At 38.9% G+C, this 17370-nt stretch overlaps 1 protein-coding gene across 1 annotated transcript in view; it reads left to right on the top strand.

Moving 5' to 3' along the window:
• The window catches only part of dnah12 (dynein, axonemal, heavy chain 12), a 278731-nt gene that overhangs the window by 121184 nt on the left and 140177 nt on the right, over positions 1-17370 (top strand). Inside the window, exons 24-30 of the mRNA XM_072582341.1 lie at positions 473-629; positions 1599-1771; positions 3922-4074; positions 5629-5868; positions 7044-7289; positions 9175-9294; positions 9528-9637. Coding sequence (XP_072438442.1) covers positions 473-629; positions 1599-1771; positions 3922-4074; positions 5629-5868; positions 7044-7289; positions 9175-9294; positions 9528-9637 — 1199 coding nt within the window. The remainder of the gene's footprint in view (positions 1-472; positions 630-1598; positions 1772-3921; positions 4075-5628; positions 5869-7043; positions 7290-9174; positions 9295-9527; positions 9638-17370) is intronic.

Genomic DNA, 17370 nt, shown 5'->3' with positions numbered 1-17370 from the left:
GTTGTGATGCTAGGCTATGCTTAGTTGAGGCTTTCTTACAAGCCAGCAGAGGAACTGAGCCATGGTTGGAACTGGGCTTTGGACATAAAACCCCTCTCACCCTAAACCTATGCCTTCTAGTTCTGGACTCCCCGACCCCAGGTAAAAGGAAGTAATTGGAGGCAGTCATTGTCATGTGGAGAATGTGGGAAACTCAAACATGAAGATTGCTTGGATGCAGAGGGGATATGACAGTGAAGGGGTCAATTCTGAACATAAAGGTGGAAAAAAAAGTAAAAAATAAATCATTTATAAAGATATCACACACCAATAGTATTGGCACCAATGGCTGAAAATAGGATACTATTCATTGTTAATCAGGAAATGATGCATAGTTCTAGGTACCGTATACTTGGGCAAAAGTCATCAAATAAATGGATTACCAACTAACTTTTAAAAATATTAACCATCTGTGCTTTTCACGATTTCTCAGGGGCTGAAAAAATACTGCACTAAACTTCAAACTCAGCTGAATGATATTGTGGAGCTGGTAAGAGGGAAGCTGTCCAAGCAGACTCGTATTACACTTGGTGCTTTAGTAACTATTGATGTACATGCCAGAGATGTTGTTGAAGACATGATTAAACAAGGTAATCAGCAATTGTCCTAAAACTTCTGTATAAACATGAATGGCACTTGGAGAAGATAGATTTCATTGACTATAAACCATGGGCCATTTGGTAACATTTTAGACTTTGAATCCTGGAGGTTCTACTCCAGAGTCTAGGCTAAGATTGTAGTACAGGATTGCTGCAGTGTCCGAGTTGCCACCTTTTAGTTGGGATGTTAAATACCAGTCCACTTAATATCCAGGTGGAGAAAAAATACAATAAAAATGTTTCCAAGAATAGATCAGATATCTCTGGTGATAAATAAATAAGCAAAATACTGTGGATGCGAGAAATTTGAAATAAAAACAAAAATGCAGCGCCTATGGAGAGGCAAACAGAGCTGATGTTTCAAGCCTGTTATAACTCTTCTTCAATTCTGAAAAGTTAATTGTGTTTCTCTCCTCAGACGCTGCTAGACTTGCTGAGTTTCTTCACATATCCCTGTATCCTGGTTATTGTTTATCCCTCAATGAACACACATTCAGTTGGCCATTATCACATTGCTGCTATTGAAGCTCACTTGAAATAATGAGCTCACCAAATAATGAATTGAATCGCTTTTATTGAAAAGTATCTATTTTGTGTTTCCATGCTTTTGTATTTCCATATGAAATTATGTGTCAATGTATTCTAATAGTGGCTGATGCACTCTGTTTTACAAACCCCTCCCTCTTCTACATTTATGTAATTTTTCTGCTCTGGGTTCTCTCGCAGTTTATCTTTTATCTTTCTCAATGCACGTTCCTCTGAAATATTGTCCCATTCAATTTAATGTCATAGAGTCTGAACCTTCATTTCTGATAAATTGCACTTCATTAGCTGTAAACTACTGTCAAATGTTCTGAGTTCATGGACAATGCTAAATAAATGCAAGTCTTTCTTATGTTAAATTTTATTTTATGCTGTGTTCTATGTATATGATTAAATTTAACTATTTTTTTCACACAGGAGTCTCAAATGAGAGTGACTTCCAATGGCTTGCTCAACTTCGGTATTACTGGCAAAATGAGAATGTCCGTGTTCACATCATCAATTGCGATGTAAAATATGCTTATGAATATCTTGGTAACTCACCACGTTTAGTGATTACCCCATTGACAGATCGATGCTACCGTACTTTGGTAAGTTCTTAAATGTGGACAACAAAGTCAGCGATGACAAAGGTCTTCTGCCTGCTAACAGCTATGTGATTGACTCCCAGGAAGCTTGTGGGTACAAATGATATAGATAGAAGCTTTTGAACCTCTGATAAGGGAGATGATATCTTTTACTCTGCAGTTAAAATAACACCGAAAGCCTGAAGAAAGCCAGTTTATTATTTTCTCACCAGTTGCAGTAAGCCGTTGCTTTTAATCAAAAAGTCAAAGACTTTATGAGTTGTGAATCAGTTTTGAACTAGTTCTGTGCACCCTGCAAGCAAATGCAAGTACTTGTAGAAGTGATCCAGGAACGGAAAGTTCTGGCAAGTCAAAAGAATCATCTCAGCGAACCCTGTGGACAGGGACCATCAAATTGTTTATCATCAATATTTTACGTTTGTTTACGTATGTGTGTAGGGGGAGATTTATTAGGGGGTTAGAGTTTTAACTCATAGAGTTAGAAGTCAAGAGTCTGTATGTATTCACCTACAACAAGAATCTATTTATTTTTAATAAATGGTAATTTTGTTAATACAGAAACCTGTTCTATGCTTGCTGTTAACCTGGGACTGAAAAGGCAGGTAAATTGGGGAATCTTGTATACTTGATAAAAAATTTTAACTTTTGCAACAATTCTGGGAACATAGTGTTTGATTTCCAGTGTACTATGCAATGAGGCGTGACACAAGTCAAAATCCAGTGGAGAAAACTGCCAGTCTCTTTGTGCAATTTCAGGGTGCCTGTCCAAACTTATAGGAAATACAAAGATTCAGTTGCATGGGATGCATATCTTTTCTTGGAGCTCCTAATTTGGCATGTCCATTCTATTTGCATTTTACAAATCTCATGGCAGCTTCAGCATGGGACCAAATACAAGCTGTTTCTGGGAGTTCTTGTACTTTAGCTTAGTCAGTATATAAATGGAGGACAATATGTCAAATAAATCAAGATGTACCAAGTTCTATCAGGGAGAATATGTACCTCTCTAGCCAGGTCCAGGTCCTGGATCATGGAATAAAAAAAAGGCTAAAATTGTTGTGGTTGACGAGGAAGCTGGTGTATTACATTCCTTTCCTCAGAATTGGCAAGAAACATTGGATGTAGGCAGGGAAGTACTGTGGGCATGCTCAAAGTCATTCTGTTCTCTCCTGTCCCTTCCTGTCTTGTGACCCCTTAAACTTTGAGGGTCAATGTGAAAGGGCCATCAGCAATTGTGATCAATGAATTTTCAATACTACAAGCAATAACAACATTATTAGCAGCTGTCAAATTCCCCCCAAAAATTAATAAGAATAATTACAAAAAAAAAGCAGCAAGGAGTTTCTTTAATCACCTTATCATAAACCAAATAATGAATTGAATCGCTTTTATTGAAAAGTATCTATTTTGTGTTTCCATGCTTTTGTACTTCCATATGAAATTATGTGTCAATGTATTCTAACAGTGGCTGATGCATTCTGTTTTACAAACCCCTCCCTCTTCTACATTTATGTAATTTTTCTGCTCTGGGTTCTCTCGCAGTTTATCTTTTATCTTTCTCAATGCACTTTCCTCTGAAATATTGTCCCATTCAATTTAATGTTATAGAGTCTGAACCTTCATTTCTGATAAATTGCATAACCAATGGGCTCACCTATAATTTCTCCTGCAACACCGGAAATCATAATAGTCAAACAGAGTTTCAAAATTAATTTTAAATGATATGTTTATTATTCATTCCAAGCTTTCTATGTGTGTCTGTTTATTCAGTATTATGAAACAAAGGAAAACAGTAACCAACATAATCAAAAACAAAATAAATATTGCTGTGGGATCCAAAAATAAGTTACTTGTTCTGATTAACCCAGCAGTGGCTCACGTGTTATTTGACTTTCATTTGTTGATGATTTTAATTTATTCGTTACTTCAATTGTATTTTCTTGACATTGATAATTACAAATTCTTCACATTATTGATTATAATTTAAGCACTTTAATGATTTAGTGTGAAGGTGAATGTGACCATTACAGATTATCAACTAATTTTTGACTCAAAATAAAGGTTCTTTGTAAGGCATGTGCAGCAAGAAGGTTACATATTATGGATTCAAGACATGTTTTGCGATGTTGTGATGATTAATTTCTTCTTGACAGATTGGAGCCTTTTTTCTGAACTTGGGTGGAGCTCCTGAAGGCCCTGCAGGGACAGGAAAAACTGAATCAGTTAAAGACTTGGCAAAAGCAGTTGCTGTACAATGTGTTGTCTTCAACTGTTCTGATGGACTGGACTATATTGCTATGGGAAAGGTAATCAAACATCTAGAAACGTATTTATGATATTATTGAAGCTCATTGAAATTAAAAGTTTAGATTATGGAAATATGATTGGGAAGTCCAAACTGTTGTCAAAGCTCCACTTGACAGTGAAATAAAGTTTTGCTTTATTTAACTTAGAAATATTCTAAAGCATTTCTTATAGATAATTCCTAATTAATCTGTTGAGGGATGTAACTGCACATTATCTGAAACAAGGTGGGACTTGATCCCATGTCTCTTGGTCCATATCTAGGGACATTACTGCTGCACCACAAGAGTCTGTAAAGCATTTTATGTAAAAAAGCAAATTACTGTGGATGCTGGAATCTGAAACCAACAGAGAAAATGCTGGAAAATCTCAGCAGGTCTGGCAGCATCTGTAAGGAGAGAAAAGAGCTGATGTTTCGAGTCTAACTGACCCTTTGTCAAAACATTTTATGTACATTACTTCAAGTGTAATACCTGTTGGTATGAAATTAAATATTGCCACTTATTGGCATTGTTTTATGCACATGTTTGTGAAGAGGTGAAATACCAATTACAGTACTTTATTTGTCTAAGAGAATATTAACCAGCACATTAAGCTAATAGTTCTTCTTTTAACAGTGTTATGAGATCTCAAATGTTTTCATAAACCTTGCAGAACATTGGTTTACTATTTTCATCTAAAAAATGGCATGCCTAACAGTCCAGTACTGTATTAATTCTGAATTAGATTATCTGAGTTGATCATGCTCAAACCTCTGAACTGTGGTTTTTACCTTATCTTTCTGACCAGAGTAAGAGTGCAACAATGTCAGCTGTCAGTTCCTGACCTTATTACAGCCTTGGTTCAACATTTTTCAAAAAAGAGCTGAATACCTGAGGTGGGCTGAGAGTGACAGCCCTTGACATCAAAGTTGCATTTGACTGAATGAGGCAACAAGGAGGGCTAGCAAAACTGGAATCAGTGGGTATTAGGCAGCAAACTCATACCTGGCACATAGGAAGATGGTTGTGGTTATTTGAAGGTCAGTCATCTCAGTGCAAAACTATCTCTGCAGAAGTTCCTCGGGGTAGAGTACTAGGCCCAACCATCTTCAGCTGCTTCATCAATGACCTTCCCTCCATCACAAGGTCCGAAGTAGGGACATTCGCTGATGATTGCACAATATTCAGCACCATTTGCAACTCCACAGATACTAAAGCAGTCCATGTTCAAATGCAACAAGATCTGGACAATATCCAGACTTGGACTGACAAATGGCAAGTAATATTCGCACGACACAAATGGCAAGCAATGACTATCATCAATAAGAGACCATCTAAACACTGCCCCTTGATATTCAATGGTGTTACTATCACTGAAACTCCCATTATCAACATCCTTGGGTTACGATTGACCAGAAACTTAACTGGACCGAACACATAAACAGATGATTGTTTCCTTTTCATTTAACTTAACCAATTACTTAACATACTTCTATTTTCTATCATATTGATATCATTTTGTCAGAACTACTGCAAAGTTGAAGAACTTTGACAAGCTTGTTTTGTTATCTTCAGTTTTTTAAAGGATTGGCCTCTTCAGGTGCCTGGGCATGTTTCGATGAATTTAATCGCATTGAGCTAGAAGTGTTATCTGTAGTAGCTCAGCAAATCCTTTGCATCCAAAGAGCAATCCAAAACAATCTTGAGGTCTTTTTGTTTGAAGGAACTGAGCTACGACTGAATCCAAACTGTTTTGTTGCTATTACAATGAATCCAGGATATGCAGGACGCTCTGAATTACCTGACAATCTTAAGGTATTCATTATTTTCTTTGGATGCTGTACTTGCGGGTTCATTGCTGATTCATTTATTATTTGTGGTTACAACTTAATTGAACATTCTAGCTCAACTATGGATCTGCTTGTAGCATAATTTGGTTAGTGAGAATGAGTTTTTGAAAGGGGTCATGATTCAAATATGTAAGGAATTTACGAAACCTCCAGCGACCCAGTTATTGTATAAAGGATATTTGGAGTAAGGTAGGGGTGCTGGGGTTAGAAAATTAGCTTAGTTTGAATTGTGTCAAGATAGCTACCATTATAATCTTAGCTGAAGTTATTATTGGGCAAGTCAAATCCCAGACTGAAATTTTGCTTGATATTGTTTTATTGGTTTTAATGAGGTGGTCATCCACTGAAACACAAACATGCAATGCTACAGATTTAGGTTTAGTAATGAAACAAAAGTTTATTACTCAAAAGAAATGAAGGTAAAATAGAATAAACCAAACAATTTACATGAAACAAACATTTAAAGATTCCAAAGCACACAGTAAAAATACAATCCTATGAATCCCAATAGCATCCCATTACGTTACTCAATTATCAGCAAGAAGTCCCTTCGCTATCCCACATCGAGTTTGACTTAGTTATGGCTTCAGTTTCCTTCTATGAGAATCTGATATCTTCTTGATTCATCATATGACTGAGTATAAATTTTCTCAGTTATAAATAACCCCCAGCAGGGTTTTAAACAAACATTTCTGGTCTCAAAGCTTAGCTAATCTTCTTACACCAAGGTCTAAACAACCATCTCCCTTTCTAAACTTTTAACGTCTCAACAATCTTCTCACTTTCTTAGGAACAACTGCTTTACATATCCAGCTATAGCCAAGATGTCTGCAGACCTGCCCAAACTAAAAATCTTTTTCAAGCTAGAGGTATTTCCCCAGAAATCCTAAAAATTCCAGTATATTTTATCAGAAAGTTTAATGTCCTATGCTGTTTACTATTGTTTGCTAATAACTTGCAATTATTTCTTTAGGTATGGTGATATCTTTTTCAAAACAGTCTAAGAAAAATAGATTTGGAGGGAAATGGAAGTGTGTTTACATTAGGAGTGTTTATGAATATATTGCTTGCAAAGGTAGAGGAAGCAGATTAAATAATAACAAATGATAGCCAAACCTGAAATGTCAATATTTCTTTCAGGTTCTATTTCGGACAGTGGCTATGATGGTTCCTAACTATGCATTGATAGCTGAAATTTCTCTGTACTCATATGGCTTTCTCAATGCCAAGCCATTGTCTGTGAAAATAGTGATGACGTATAGGTTATGTTCAGAACAGCTTTCATCACAGTTTCACTACGATTATGGCATGCGTGCAGTAAAAGCTGTTTTAGTAGCAGCTGGCAACTTGAAGCTGAAGTTCCCTACAGAGAATGAAGATGTTCTGGTAAGTTGTGAAAAGCATACATTTAAGATAAGGAATAAAATGGTATAGAGGTTGACAACTTGAAATCAAATCATGAAAAATGCTGGAAGCCCATTACCAAACCAAGTAACAGCTGAAGAGAAAAACAGAAATACAAGGTTAAATAGGAATATTTACATTTTATTGGATGTATTGATAAGATTTATTTCAAATCACTATCAAAATCCAATGAGAACCACACATGACATTGTTTTCTTGACAGCTATGGAGCAGATATGGCTCATAATGAAGAATTTTAGGGGACAGTCAGTAGAGTGCATACTTCTGCCAATCTGTGTCAGCTCAACATTGTTAAAATTATGCACTTCCTGAGGTCCTTCTGTCTCATTGATGGTCCACAACTACAAATTTGAGAAAATAAACCATTATATTAAGAATTTCTATCTCACTGTTGAGACTTCAGACCAGTCCACATCCAAAAACCTGTTCTGAAAACTGTGCTGACAATAGTCAGACTAATTCTACCACTGCAATTGAGGCAATCCACAGTATTATAAGTAATCAACAATATTTTCAATTAAAACAAAGTATAATATACTTTAAAAAGTAAATTTGCCTCATCACTCAATGTTAGAGGATCATTGTAAAAAATCTAAGATCCAAATCTTTCACGCATTTTGTTTTCAGACTAACAAACAGGAGAGAAACATTGCCTCTGCCAACCTTCAATGAATGACAGAAGTAATGACATGGCACTGAAAAACAGATAAACTACTACCTTTAACTTCATGGAGTTGTTTTTCTGTTTTGGTATTAGGATTGGATAGTGGACTTGGTGTGATCTAACAAAAAAAATCCAAATTAACATGTTTATTAGCAGTATACATATACATAGTATACATATGTATATATTACCTAGTGATGAATATATGTAAAGCAGCAGAATATATATAACAGTAAATATACAAACTAGTAAATGTATATTGAAAATGAGTCTCATACCCTTCTGGGACCTTGCTTTGTGATAGCTAGGCTGGAGAATTCAGTGTTCCTGGCACTATTCATGATCCCGATCCAAGATGAAGTCCAACAGCAAGTAACACATGCATTAATTTGGCAATAAGTCTCACTGCCTTATATACCAGCCTGATATGAAGTCCCTTGAATCAGGCAAAGTCCCTGATATTAGTATGATTCTGAACCTAAGATTATGTGCTGGATCACCATTTCATGGTACTTTTAGTACTTTTTCGAGACATTCCATTATGCAGAAAAACACCTCCAGGTGGCTTCATGTGAGGGTCCAACAAGACAGTTCTGACAGACAGTTTAGTGTCACTTGGTCACTTCCCAGTCAAAACAGGTTGTCTTTGTATTAAGCCTGTTTTCCACATGGTTTTCCACTTTATTTCAATTGCTCATTGTCATGTCCCATTAATCCTTAATGATCTGGTTTGAAGATATCATTTTTAAGCTTACCACTATAGGTGTTCTTTGAGATCAGCCATTCAAGTTGCATAAGAGTAGTTAACAGTAAAACCATTGTACTGCTATGTAAAAATATAGTTAAAAATGATTTTTCACAGAAGTATGGAAATACATGTTGCATTATTCAGTGAGATCTTAGAGATTCTTTCTTTAGTTAACCCCTGAAAGATCAAGATCTTGCCTTAGGCTCGGTTCCCTAGTACTAGATATTTCAGCTAGTGAAAATAGTTTCTATCTGCTTGATGTAAGGATCTATATAACCTTGAAAGCCTGTACTTAAACTGCTTTACTTCTTGTATTTCATCAGGTGAGGAGACTTATTCTTGTTTTTCATTCAGGTTGAGATAACAAATTGCTTTATTTCTTAGTCTATTTGTTTAAATAACTTCAAAACAACATATTTCCATTTTGTCTTTAGTTGCTGCGATCAATTAAGGATGTGAATGAGCCCAAGTTCCTGTCACATGATATTCCATTGTTTAATGGTATAACAAGTGATCTATTTCCAGGTGTTCAGCTTCCTGAAGCTGACTATCGGGTAGGAATTTTATCAAACATTATGTAATTTCAATCAAAAAATGGAATATTAAATTTATTGTTCTAAGAAGCCATGAGAAAATCCTTTAGAATATTGTTTCCTTTAACTTGGGATCCTTCCTACTGTCTCTATATTTTTGAAAAGTTACTTCCGCTCCTTTACTATCTTTTCTGTCCTCACATTCTTTACCTTTGGTAGGTAGATTAACTCTTGTTTTTTTTTAAACAATGTAGCTTTTTCTTGAGTGTACTATTGAATGCTGCAATAGACAGAGTATCCAGCCAGTGAAGCCTTTCCTGGATAAAATGATCCAAACCTATGAAATGATGATTGTGAGACACGGGTGAGTGAGAATAAAAAGAGTGTTTCAGCTTTATGTAAAATAATTTAAATAATTTCTGAGCACATTTTGATATTCATGGTAACTCCTGAAAAGCAAAATTAACAATCATTTGTTATGTTATATGTAACACAATTACAATTTACATTTATACTGTACCTTTCATGGCGAACAACTTCTAATTTGGTGATCACTGAAGAGGAAATAAAAACTGAATAGTTAAAAAAGATTAGTCAGGCAACTGACTGACTGTGTGGAGTTTGCACATTTCCCTGTGTCTGCGTGGGTTTCCTCTGGGTGCTCCGGTTTCCTCCCACAGTCCAAAAATGTGCAGATTAGGTGAATTGACCATGCTAAACTGCCCATAGTGTTAGGTGAAGGGGTAAATGTAGGGGAATGCCTCTGGGTGGGTTGCGCTTCGGCGGGTGTGGACTTGTTGGGCCGAAGGGCTTGTTTCCACACTGTAAGTAATCTACTCTAATCTAAAAAAAAATTAAAGAGAAAAAGCATACTCAAACATACGAAGGCAAGGGGACAACAGCAATGATGAATCATTATGTGTGTTTGTGTTCTCCTCCTGAAAATTCACATATTGTATCGTGGGATGGAAACAGCATTGGCAAGGTCAAGTTATGGAGTCATAGATTCATATAGCAAGGAAACAAAACCCTTCCATCCAACCAATCCACGCCGACCATAATCCCAAACTAAACTAGTCCCACCTGTATGCACTTGGTCCACATCCCTCCAAACTTTTCTTATCCATGCACATACCTAAATGTGTTTTAGACATATTAACTATACCTGTATCCACCACTTTCTCTAGAAGTTCATTCCACATAACGAACCAATCTCTGTTTAGAAGAATTGCTCTCGCGTGCTTTTTAACTCTCTCTCCTCTCAGATTAAAAGTATGCTCCTTAGTCTTGAAATCCTGCACCCAAGGGAAAAGACCTTTACTGTTCACCTATCCATGCCCCTCATGACTTTATAAACATCTATAAGGTCACCCCTCAACCTCCTATGGTTCAGTGATAGACTCCAGCCATCCAGCCTCTCCTTATAATCAAACCGTCCATTCCTGGCAATATCCTGGTAAGTCTTTTCTAAACCTTCTTCAACTTAATATTCTTCCAATAGTAGGGCAACTAGAACTGTACACAGCACCCCAAAAGTGGTCTAATCAATATCCTGTACAACCTCAACATGACATTCCAATTCCTATGCTCAAAGGTCTGATCAAAAAAGGCAAGCGTGCTAGATGCTTTTTTAACCACCCTGTCTACCTTTGACACCTCTGTAAAAGAAGTATGTACCTGAACCTCTTGGTCTCTCTGTTTGATAACGCTATGTGGGCCCTCTCCTTGACTGTATAAATCCTGCATACAAAGTAGGATATAGTCAGCTGTGACTAGAAGTGTGTCCAGAAAATTTACCATTGTCGGTGTATCTGGTGGTGGCTCAGTGTATCCATATTTTCTACATAGCCTTCTAGATGGTGTTCCAACCTGTAATTATACACTCTTAGTTTTAAAACCCACTTCTGAAATCAGCCTGAAGCTATAGGCAGTAGTGCCTTGCCCTCTTTAGGTAGTCTTGGAAGGGGTTTGTGGTCCATTATATTTACAAATTTACATCCATAAAGATATTGATGGAACATCCTGATTCCAGATGTGACCGTCAAACCTTCCCTCTCTGGGCACATTTGTGCTTTGCCTTAGCCAAAGTCCTGGATGCATATGCTTTGGGCATTCCTCTCCATTGAGCTACCTATGAACTAATACTATACTGATGCTGTACTGGGAGGCATCGCATATCAATACAGGGTCTCGCTTGGGATCATAGTTAGCCAACAATAGGTCGTTCTGTTACAACGCGTGCTTCATCAGCGCAAATTGGCTATGATGTGATTGACAGTTGTGGACTTTATTTGGAATACACAAATGTTCTACTGAATGGGTATAGCGTTTTCCATTAGCGATCTTCTACAGCACGATTTTCTATTGTGGATTTCCACAGCGTGATTTTCTATAGCACAAGGTTTCAGAGGAACACAAATGTCATGTTATACTAGAATGATTTGAACTTAGGGAATGTTTCTTCACTTCCATGAAAACTATAGCTTGGCTACGTGACCATTTCCAAGGCTGACCCATTTCTAGGAGTTGATGCAAAGGTGCCAGGATGGAGGTCAAGTATGTATGAACTTTCCATAAATATTCACCAGCCCAAGGAAAGGTCAAAACTCTGGTACAGATGTGGGAGCCGGGCATCTTTGATCACCTTCACTTTTTCTTCCAATGGTTATAGCCCAGACTTGATGACCCTGTAGTCCAAGTCGGTCACTAGGAGTGCCTGGAACACATATTCTTCTCGTCCAAGGTGTACACCCACCTGGGAGAAACATCTAAGAACTATGTTCAAATTCTCTAAGTGCTCCTTACCGGTCTTCCCTGTTATTTGCACATCATCAAGAAAAATAGCGACCTGAGGTAGATCTTGTAAAATGTTCTCCGTCGTCTGCTGAAAAATTGCACAGGCTGGTGATACCCCTAAATGCAGACTCATATATGGATATAAACCCTTAACAGTTAATTGTTGCATATTTCTGGGAAATCTCATCTAACTGCAATTGTTAGTTTGCATGGCTCATGTCCAACTTCGTAACATACAGACCCCCTGCCATATAAATTTTATGGCAAACAAATCCTCTGTGCAAGAACTTGGGTATTTAGCCAGCTACATAAAGCAGTTTACCATTTGTTTAAAATCCCCACAAAGGTGAACTGGCTTGTAAGGTTTCACAATCGGTCCAACTAGTGCTGCGCATTCTGCAAATGGACTGGTTTGATGAATCTTTCACTTTTCAGCCTTCAGATTTCTGCATCTACTTTTGCCTGTAAGACAAATGGAACTGGGCAGGTCTTGCACAATTGTAGAATTGCTACCTAGTCAACATCCAAGATGGCCTTTGCTCATTTGATAGCCCCTAGACGATCCTGAAAAACATCCAGGTACTTAATTAGGACATCACTCAGGCAGTCATTTTCTAATCGAAAAATGTTGAGCCAATCTAGGTGAATCTTTATCAATTTCACCACCTCAAGCTTGGTCCCGAGAATTTTTCTATAATCAGTGGTAACTGGACCACCTGCTTCTCATATGAGACCAAATTTGAAGTTGTACCCTTAACCTGTAAAGGTTCCCTGGTATAGGTTCTCAGTCTAGCCAAGGCTGTGCACAAACCTAAGGCTGGGAGTCCAGAGTGAATTTTGTTAAAGACTTGTTCTGCGTTCACTGAATTGGCTACGCTAGCATCGACCTCCTTTAGAACTCTCCTGGATACTGGACTATGAGTTTTCTTGTCTATATAGGTCTAGTGGGACGCTTCTGCTATTTCAAGTCAGCGAGCCAGCAGCAAGTATAATCTTGGCTTGCCTGCCCAGATCCTGAAGAAAATGTTAACCGTTTGGTCGAGGATTAGCTTTCTTTTGCGGTTTTACTGTGGGCTGACCTAGAGTGCCTGTGTTCAGGATATGTTCTGAGTCAGACTATGTAATGGCCTTCATTCAAGTGGTGTTCCGCAAACTGGTTGGACTGGCGGGATCCACTTCCATCATAAACCCTGCACCTCATATGGTCCATTTAGAGTCATAGAGTCATAGAGATGTACAGCATGGAAACACACCCTTCGGTCCAACCCATCCATGCAGACCAGATATCCCAACCTAAACATCCCTACCTGCCAGCACCTGGCCCATATCCCTCCAAACCCTTCCTATTCATATACCCATCCAAAGACCTCTTAAATGTTGCAATTGTACCAGCCTCCACCACATCCTCTGGCAGCTCATTTCATACACGTACCACCCTCTGTGTGAAAAAGTTGCCCCTTAGGTCTCTTTTATATCTTTCCCCTCTCACCCTAAACCTCTGCCCTCTAGTTCTGGACTCCCCGATCCCAGGGAAAAGACTTTGTATACTTATCCTATCCATGCCCCTCATAATTTTGTAAACCTCTATAAGGTCACCCCTCAGCCTCTGACACTCCAGGGAAAACAGCCCCAGCCTGTTCAGTCTCTCCCTGTAGCTCAGATCCTCCAACCCTGGCAACATCCTCGTAAATCTTTCCTGAACACTTTCAAGTTTCACAACATCTTTCCAATAGGAAGGAGACCAGAATTGCACGCAATATTCCAACAGTGGCCTGACCAATGTCCTGTACAGCCGCAAAAATGACCTCCCAATACTCTGACCAATAAAGGAAAGCATACCAAATGCCTTCTTCACTATCCTATCTACCTGAGACTTCATCTTCAAGGAGCTATGAACCTGCACTCCAAGGTCTCTTTGTTCAACAACACTCCCTAGGACCTTACCATTAAGCGTATAAGTCCTGCTAAGATTTGCTTTCCCAAAATGCAGCACCTCACATTTATCTGAATTAAACTCCATCTGCCACTTCTCAGCCCATTGGCCTATCTGGTCAAAATCCTGTTGTAATCGGAGGGAACCCTCTTCGCTGTTCACTACACCTCCAATTTTGGTGTCATCAGCAAACTTACTAACTGTACCTCTTATGCTTGCATCCAAATCATTTATGTAAATGACAAGAAGTAGAGGGCCCAGCACCGATCCTTGTGGCACTCCACTGGTCACAGGCCTCCAGTCTGAAAAACAGCCCTCCATCACCACCCTCCATCTTCTACCTTTGAGCCAGTTCTGTATCCAAATGGCTAGTTCTCCCTGTATTCCATGAGATCGAACCTTGCTAATCAGTCTCATATGGGGAACCTTATCAAACGCCTTACTGAAGTCTATATAGATCACATCTACTGCTCTGCCCTCATCAATCTTCTTTGTTACTTCTTCAAAAAACTCAATCAAGTTTGTGAGACGTGATTTCCCATGCACAAAGCCATGTTGACTATCCTAAATCAGTCCTTGCCTTTCCAAATACATGTACATCCTGTCCCTCAGGATTCCCTCCAACAACTTGCCCACCACTGAGGTCAGGCTCACCGGTCTATAGTTCTCTGGCTTGTCTTTACCGCCCTTCTTAAACAGTGGCACCATGTTTGCCAACCTCCAGTCTTCCGGCACCTCACCTGTCACTATCGATGATACAAATATCTCAGCAAGAGGCCCAGCAATCACTTCTCTAGCTTCCCACAGAGTTCTCAGGTACACCTGATCAGGTCCTGGGGATTTATCCACTTTTAACCGTTTCAAGACATCCAGCACTTCCTCCTCTGTAATCTGGGCATTTTGCAAGATGTCACCATCTATTTCCCAACAGTCTATATCTTCCATATCATTTTCCACAGTAAATACTGATGCAAAATATTCACTTAGTATCTCCCTCATTTTCTGTGGCTCCACACAAAGGCCACCTTGCTGATCTTTGAGGGACCCTATTCTCTCTCTAGTTACCCTTTTGTCCTTAGCATATTTGTAAAAACCCTTTGGATTCTCCTTAATTCTATTTGCCAAAGCTATCTCATGTCCCCATTTTGCCTTCCTGATTTCCCTCTTAAGTATACTCCTACTTTCTTTACACTCTTTTAAGGATTCGCTCGATCTATTCTGTCTATACCTGACATATGCTTCCTTCTTTTTCTAAACCAAATCCTCAATTTCTTTAGTCATCCAGCATTCCCTATACCTCCCAGCCTTCCCTTTCACCCTGACAGGAATATACTTTCTCTGGATTCTTGTTATCTCATTTCTGAAGGCTTCCCATATTCCAGCCGTCCCTTTACCTGCGAACATCTGTCCCCAATCAGCTTTCGAAAGTTCTTGCCTAATACCGTCAAAATTGGCCTTTCTCCAATTTAGAACTTCAACTTTTAGATCTGGTCTATCCTTTTCCATCACTATTTTAAAACGAGTAGAATTATGGTCGCTGGCTCCAAAGTGCTCCCCCACTGACATCTCAGTCACCTGTCCAGCCTTGTTTCCCAAGAGTAGGTCACGTTTTGCACTTTCTCTCATAGGTACATCCACATACTGAATCAGAAAGTTGTCTTGTACACACTTAATAAATTCCTCTCCATCTTATCCTTTAACACTATGGTAGTCCCAATCTATGTTTGGAAAGTTAAAATCCCCTACCATAACTACCCTATTATTCTTACAGATAGCTGAGAGCTCCTTACAAGTTTGTTTCTCAATTTCCCTCTGACTATTGGGGGGTTTACAAAAGAATCCCAATAAGGTGATCATCCCTTTCTTATTTCTCAGTCCCACCCAAATAACTTCCCTGGATGTATTTCTGGGAATATCCTCCTTCAACACAGCTGTAATGCTATCCTTTATCAAAAATGCCACTCCCCCTCCTCCCTTTCTATCCTTCCTGTAGCATTTGTATCCTGGAACATTAAGCTTCCAGTCCTGCCCATCCCTGAGCCATGTTTCCGTAATTGCTATGATATCCCAGTCCCATGTTCCTAACCATGCCCTGAGTTCATCTGCCTTCCCTGTTAGGCCCCTTGCATTGAAATAAATGCAGTTTAATTTATTAGTCCTACCTCGTCCCTGCCTGCCCTGTTTGTTTGACTCACTTCTGTTCTCTGCTGTACCTGTCTCAGATTGATCTCTTTCCTCACTTCTCCCTGGATCCCAACCCCCCCCCCCCCACCTTACTAGTTTAAATCCTCCCAAGCAGTTCTAGCAAATTTCCCTGCCAGTATGTTAGTCCCCTTCCAATTTAAGTGCAATCCATCCTTCTTGTACAGGTCACTTCTACCCCAAAAGAGATTCCAATGGTCCAAAAATGTGAATGCTGTATTTTCTAATGAGAAAACCAGTTGTAGTGCCTGTTTGAAGTCCAGTTGGGCTGCAGCCTGTAGGCATTTTTGCATGGTTACATCATTAGTCCCACATACCAAACTGTCTTTCAGCACCTCATTAAGGGTTAAACCAAAGATATGTGCCTCTAACAGTTATCTTACCTAGTCAACAATCCCAATATGGATTCTCGAATTGCCAAGTAAAACCAATAGCATCTCAGAAAGAGAGGAGGCCTGGGTTTTAGTATTCCTTAATTAAATCCATAAACTCTCGAAAGGTTTTAGCATCTGGTGACTCAAGAAATTTAGGCTCCTAATAACCAAAAAAGCTGCAGGTCCACAAGCTGTCAGGGGAATTCCTCATTGCTTTTCATCTGATCCAATGTCATTTGCCCAGAAAATATTGGGCCCAGTCTTCAACAGCAGAATTAAATGAGTGAAATTTCCCAAATAACAGCGTGAAGCCAGAAATTCTTGCACCAACTCAATGACAACTGTTGCCAGTGAATTGTATCAGAAGCATGCTTTTCTCTTGGAGCCAGTAAAATTAGTCTAAAGAGGTCAGTATCCTGTCACCAAGTCTCCCATTATTTACATGCGGAAAGCCATTGACACTGATCCAGCTTCTCAGAGTCAGCCGTCAGCCTGAACAGAACTTCTGATACTCCTGTTCATATCTGTCAGCCAGGGCTTCCTGATTGGGTCTGTTAATCTAATCCAATCAATTACTCATATTTGATGAGGTCCATCTGGCTGAACCCGTTACAATCTCTACATTCTGTCGGAAAACTTATGTGAAACCTTGCTCTCCAGGCTGCTGGACCCATGTGATCCCACCTCCCATGTCAATACAGGTTACATGTCTCAAAATAAACTACTTACAGATCCCAACTTAATTGTGTGCACTAAAGAATATGCCATGCCAATATCTGGGCTGGTGCCTGC

This window comes from Chiloscyllium punctatum, chromosome 12, assembly GCF_047496795.1.
Source record: "Chiloscyllium punctatum isolate Juve2018m chromosome 12, sChiPun1.3, whole genome shotgun sequence".
Lineage (NCBI taxonomy): Eukaryota > Metazoa > Chordata > Chondrichthyes > Orectolobiformes > Hemiscylliidae > Chiloscyllium > Chiloscyllium punctatum.
Note: the sequence above shows the minus strand (reverse complement) of the source record. Positions and strands in the feature narration are given on the sequence as shown.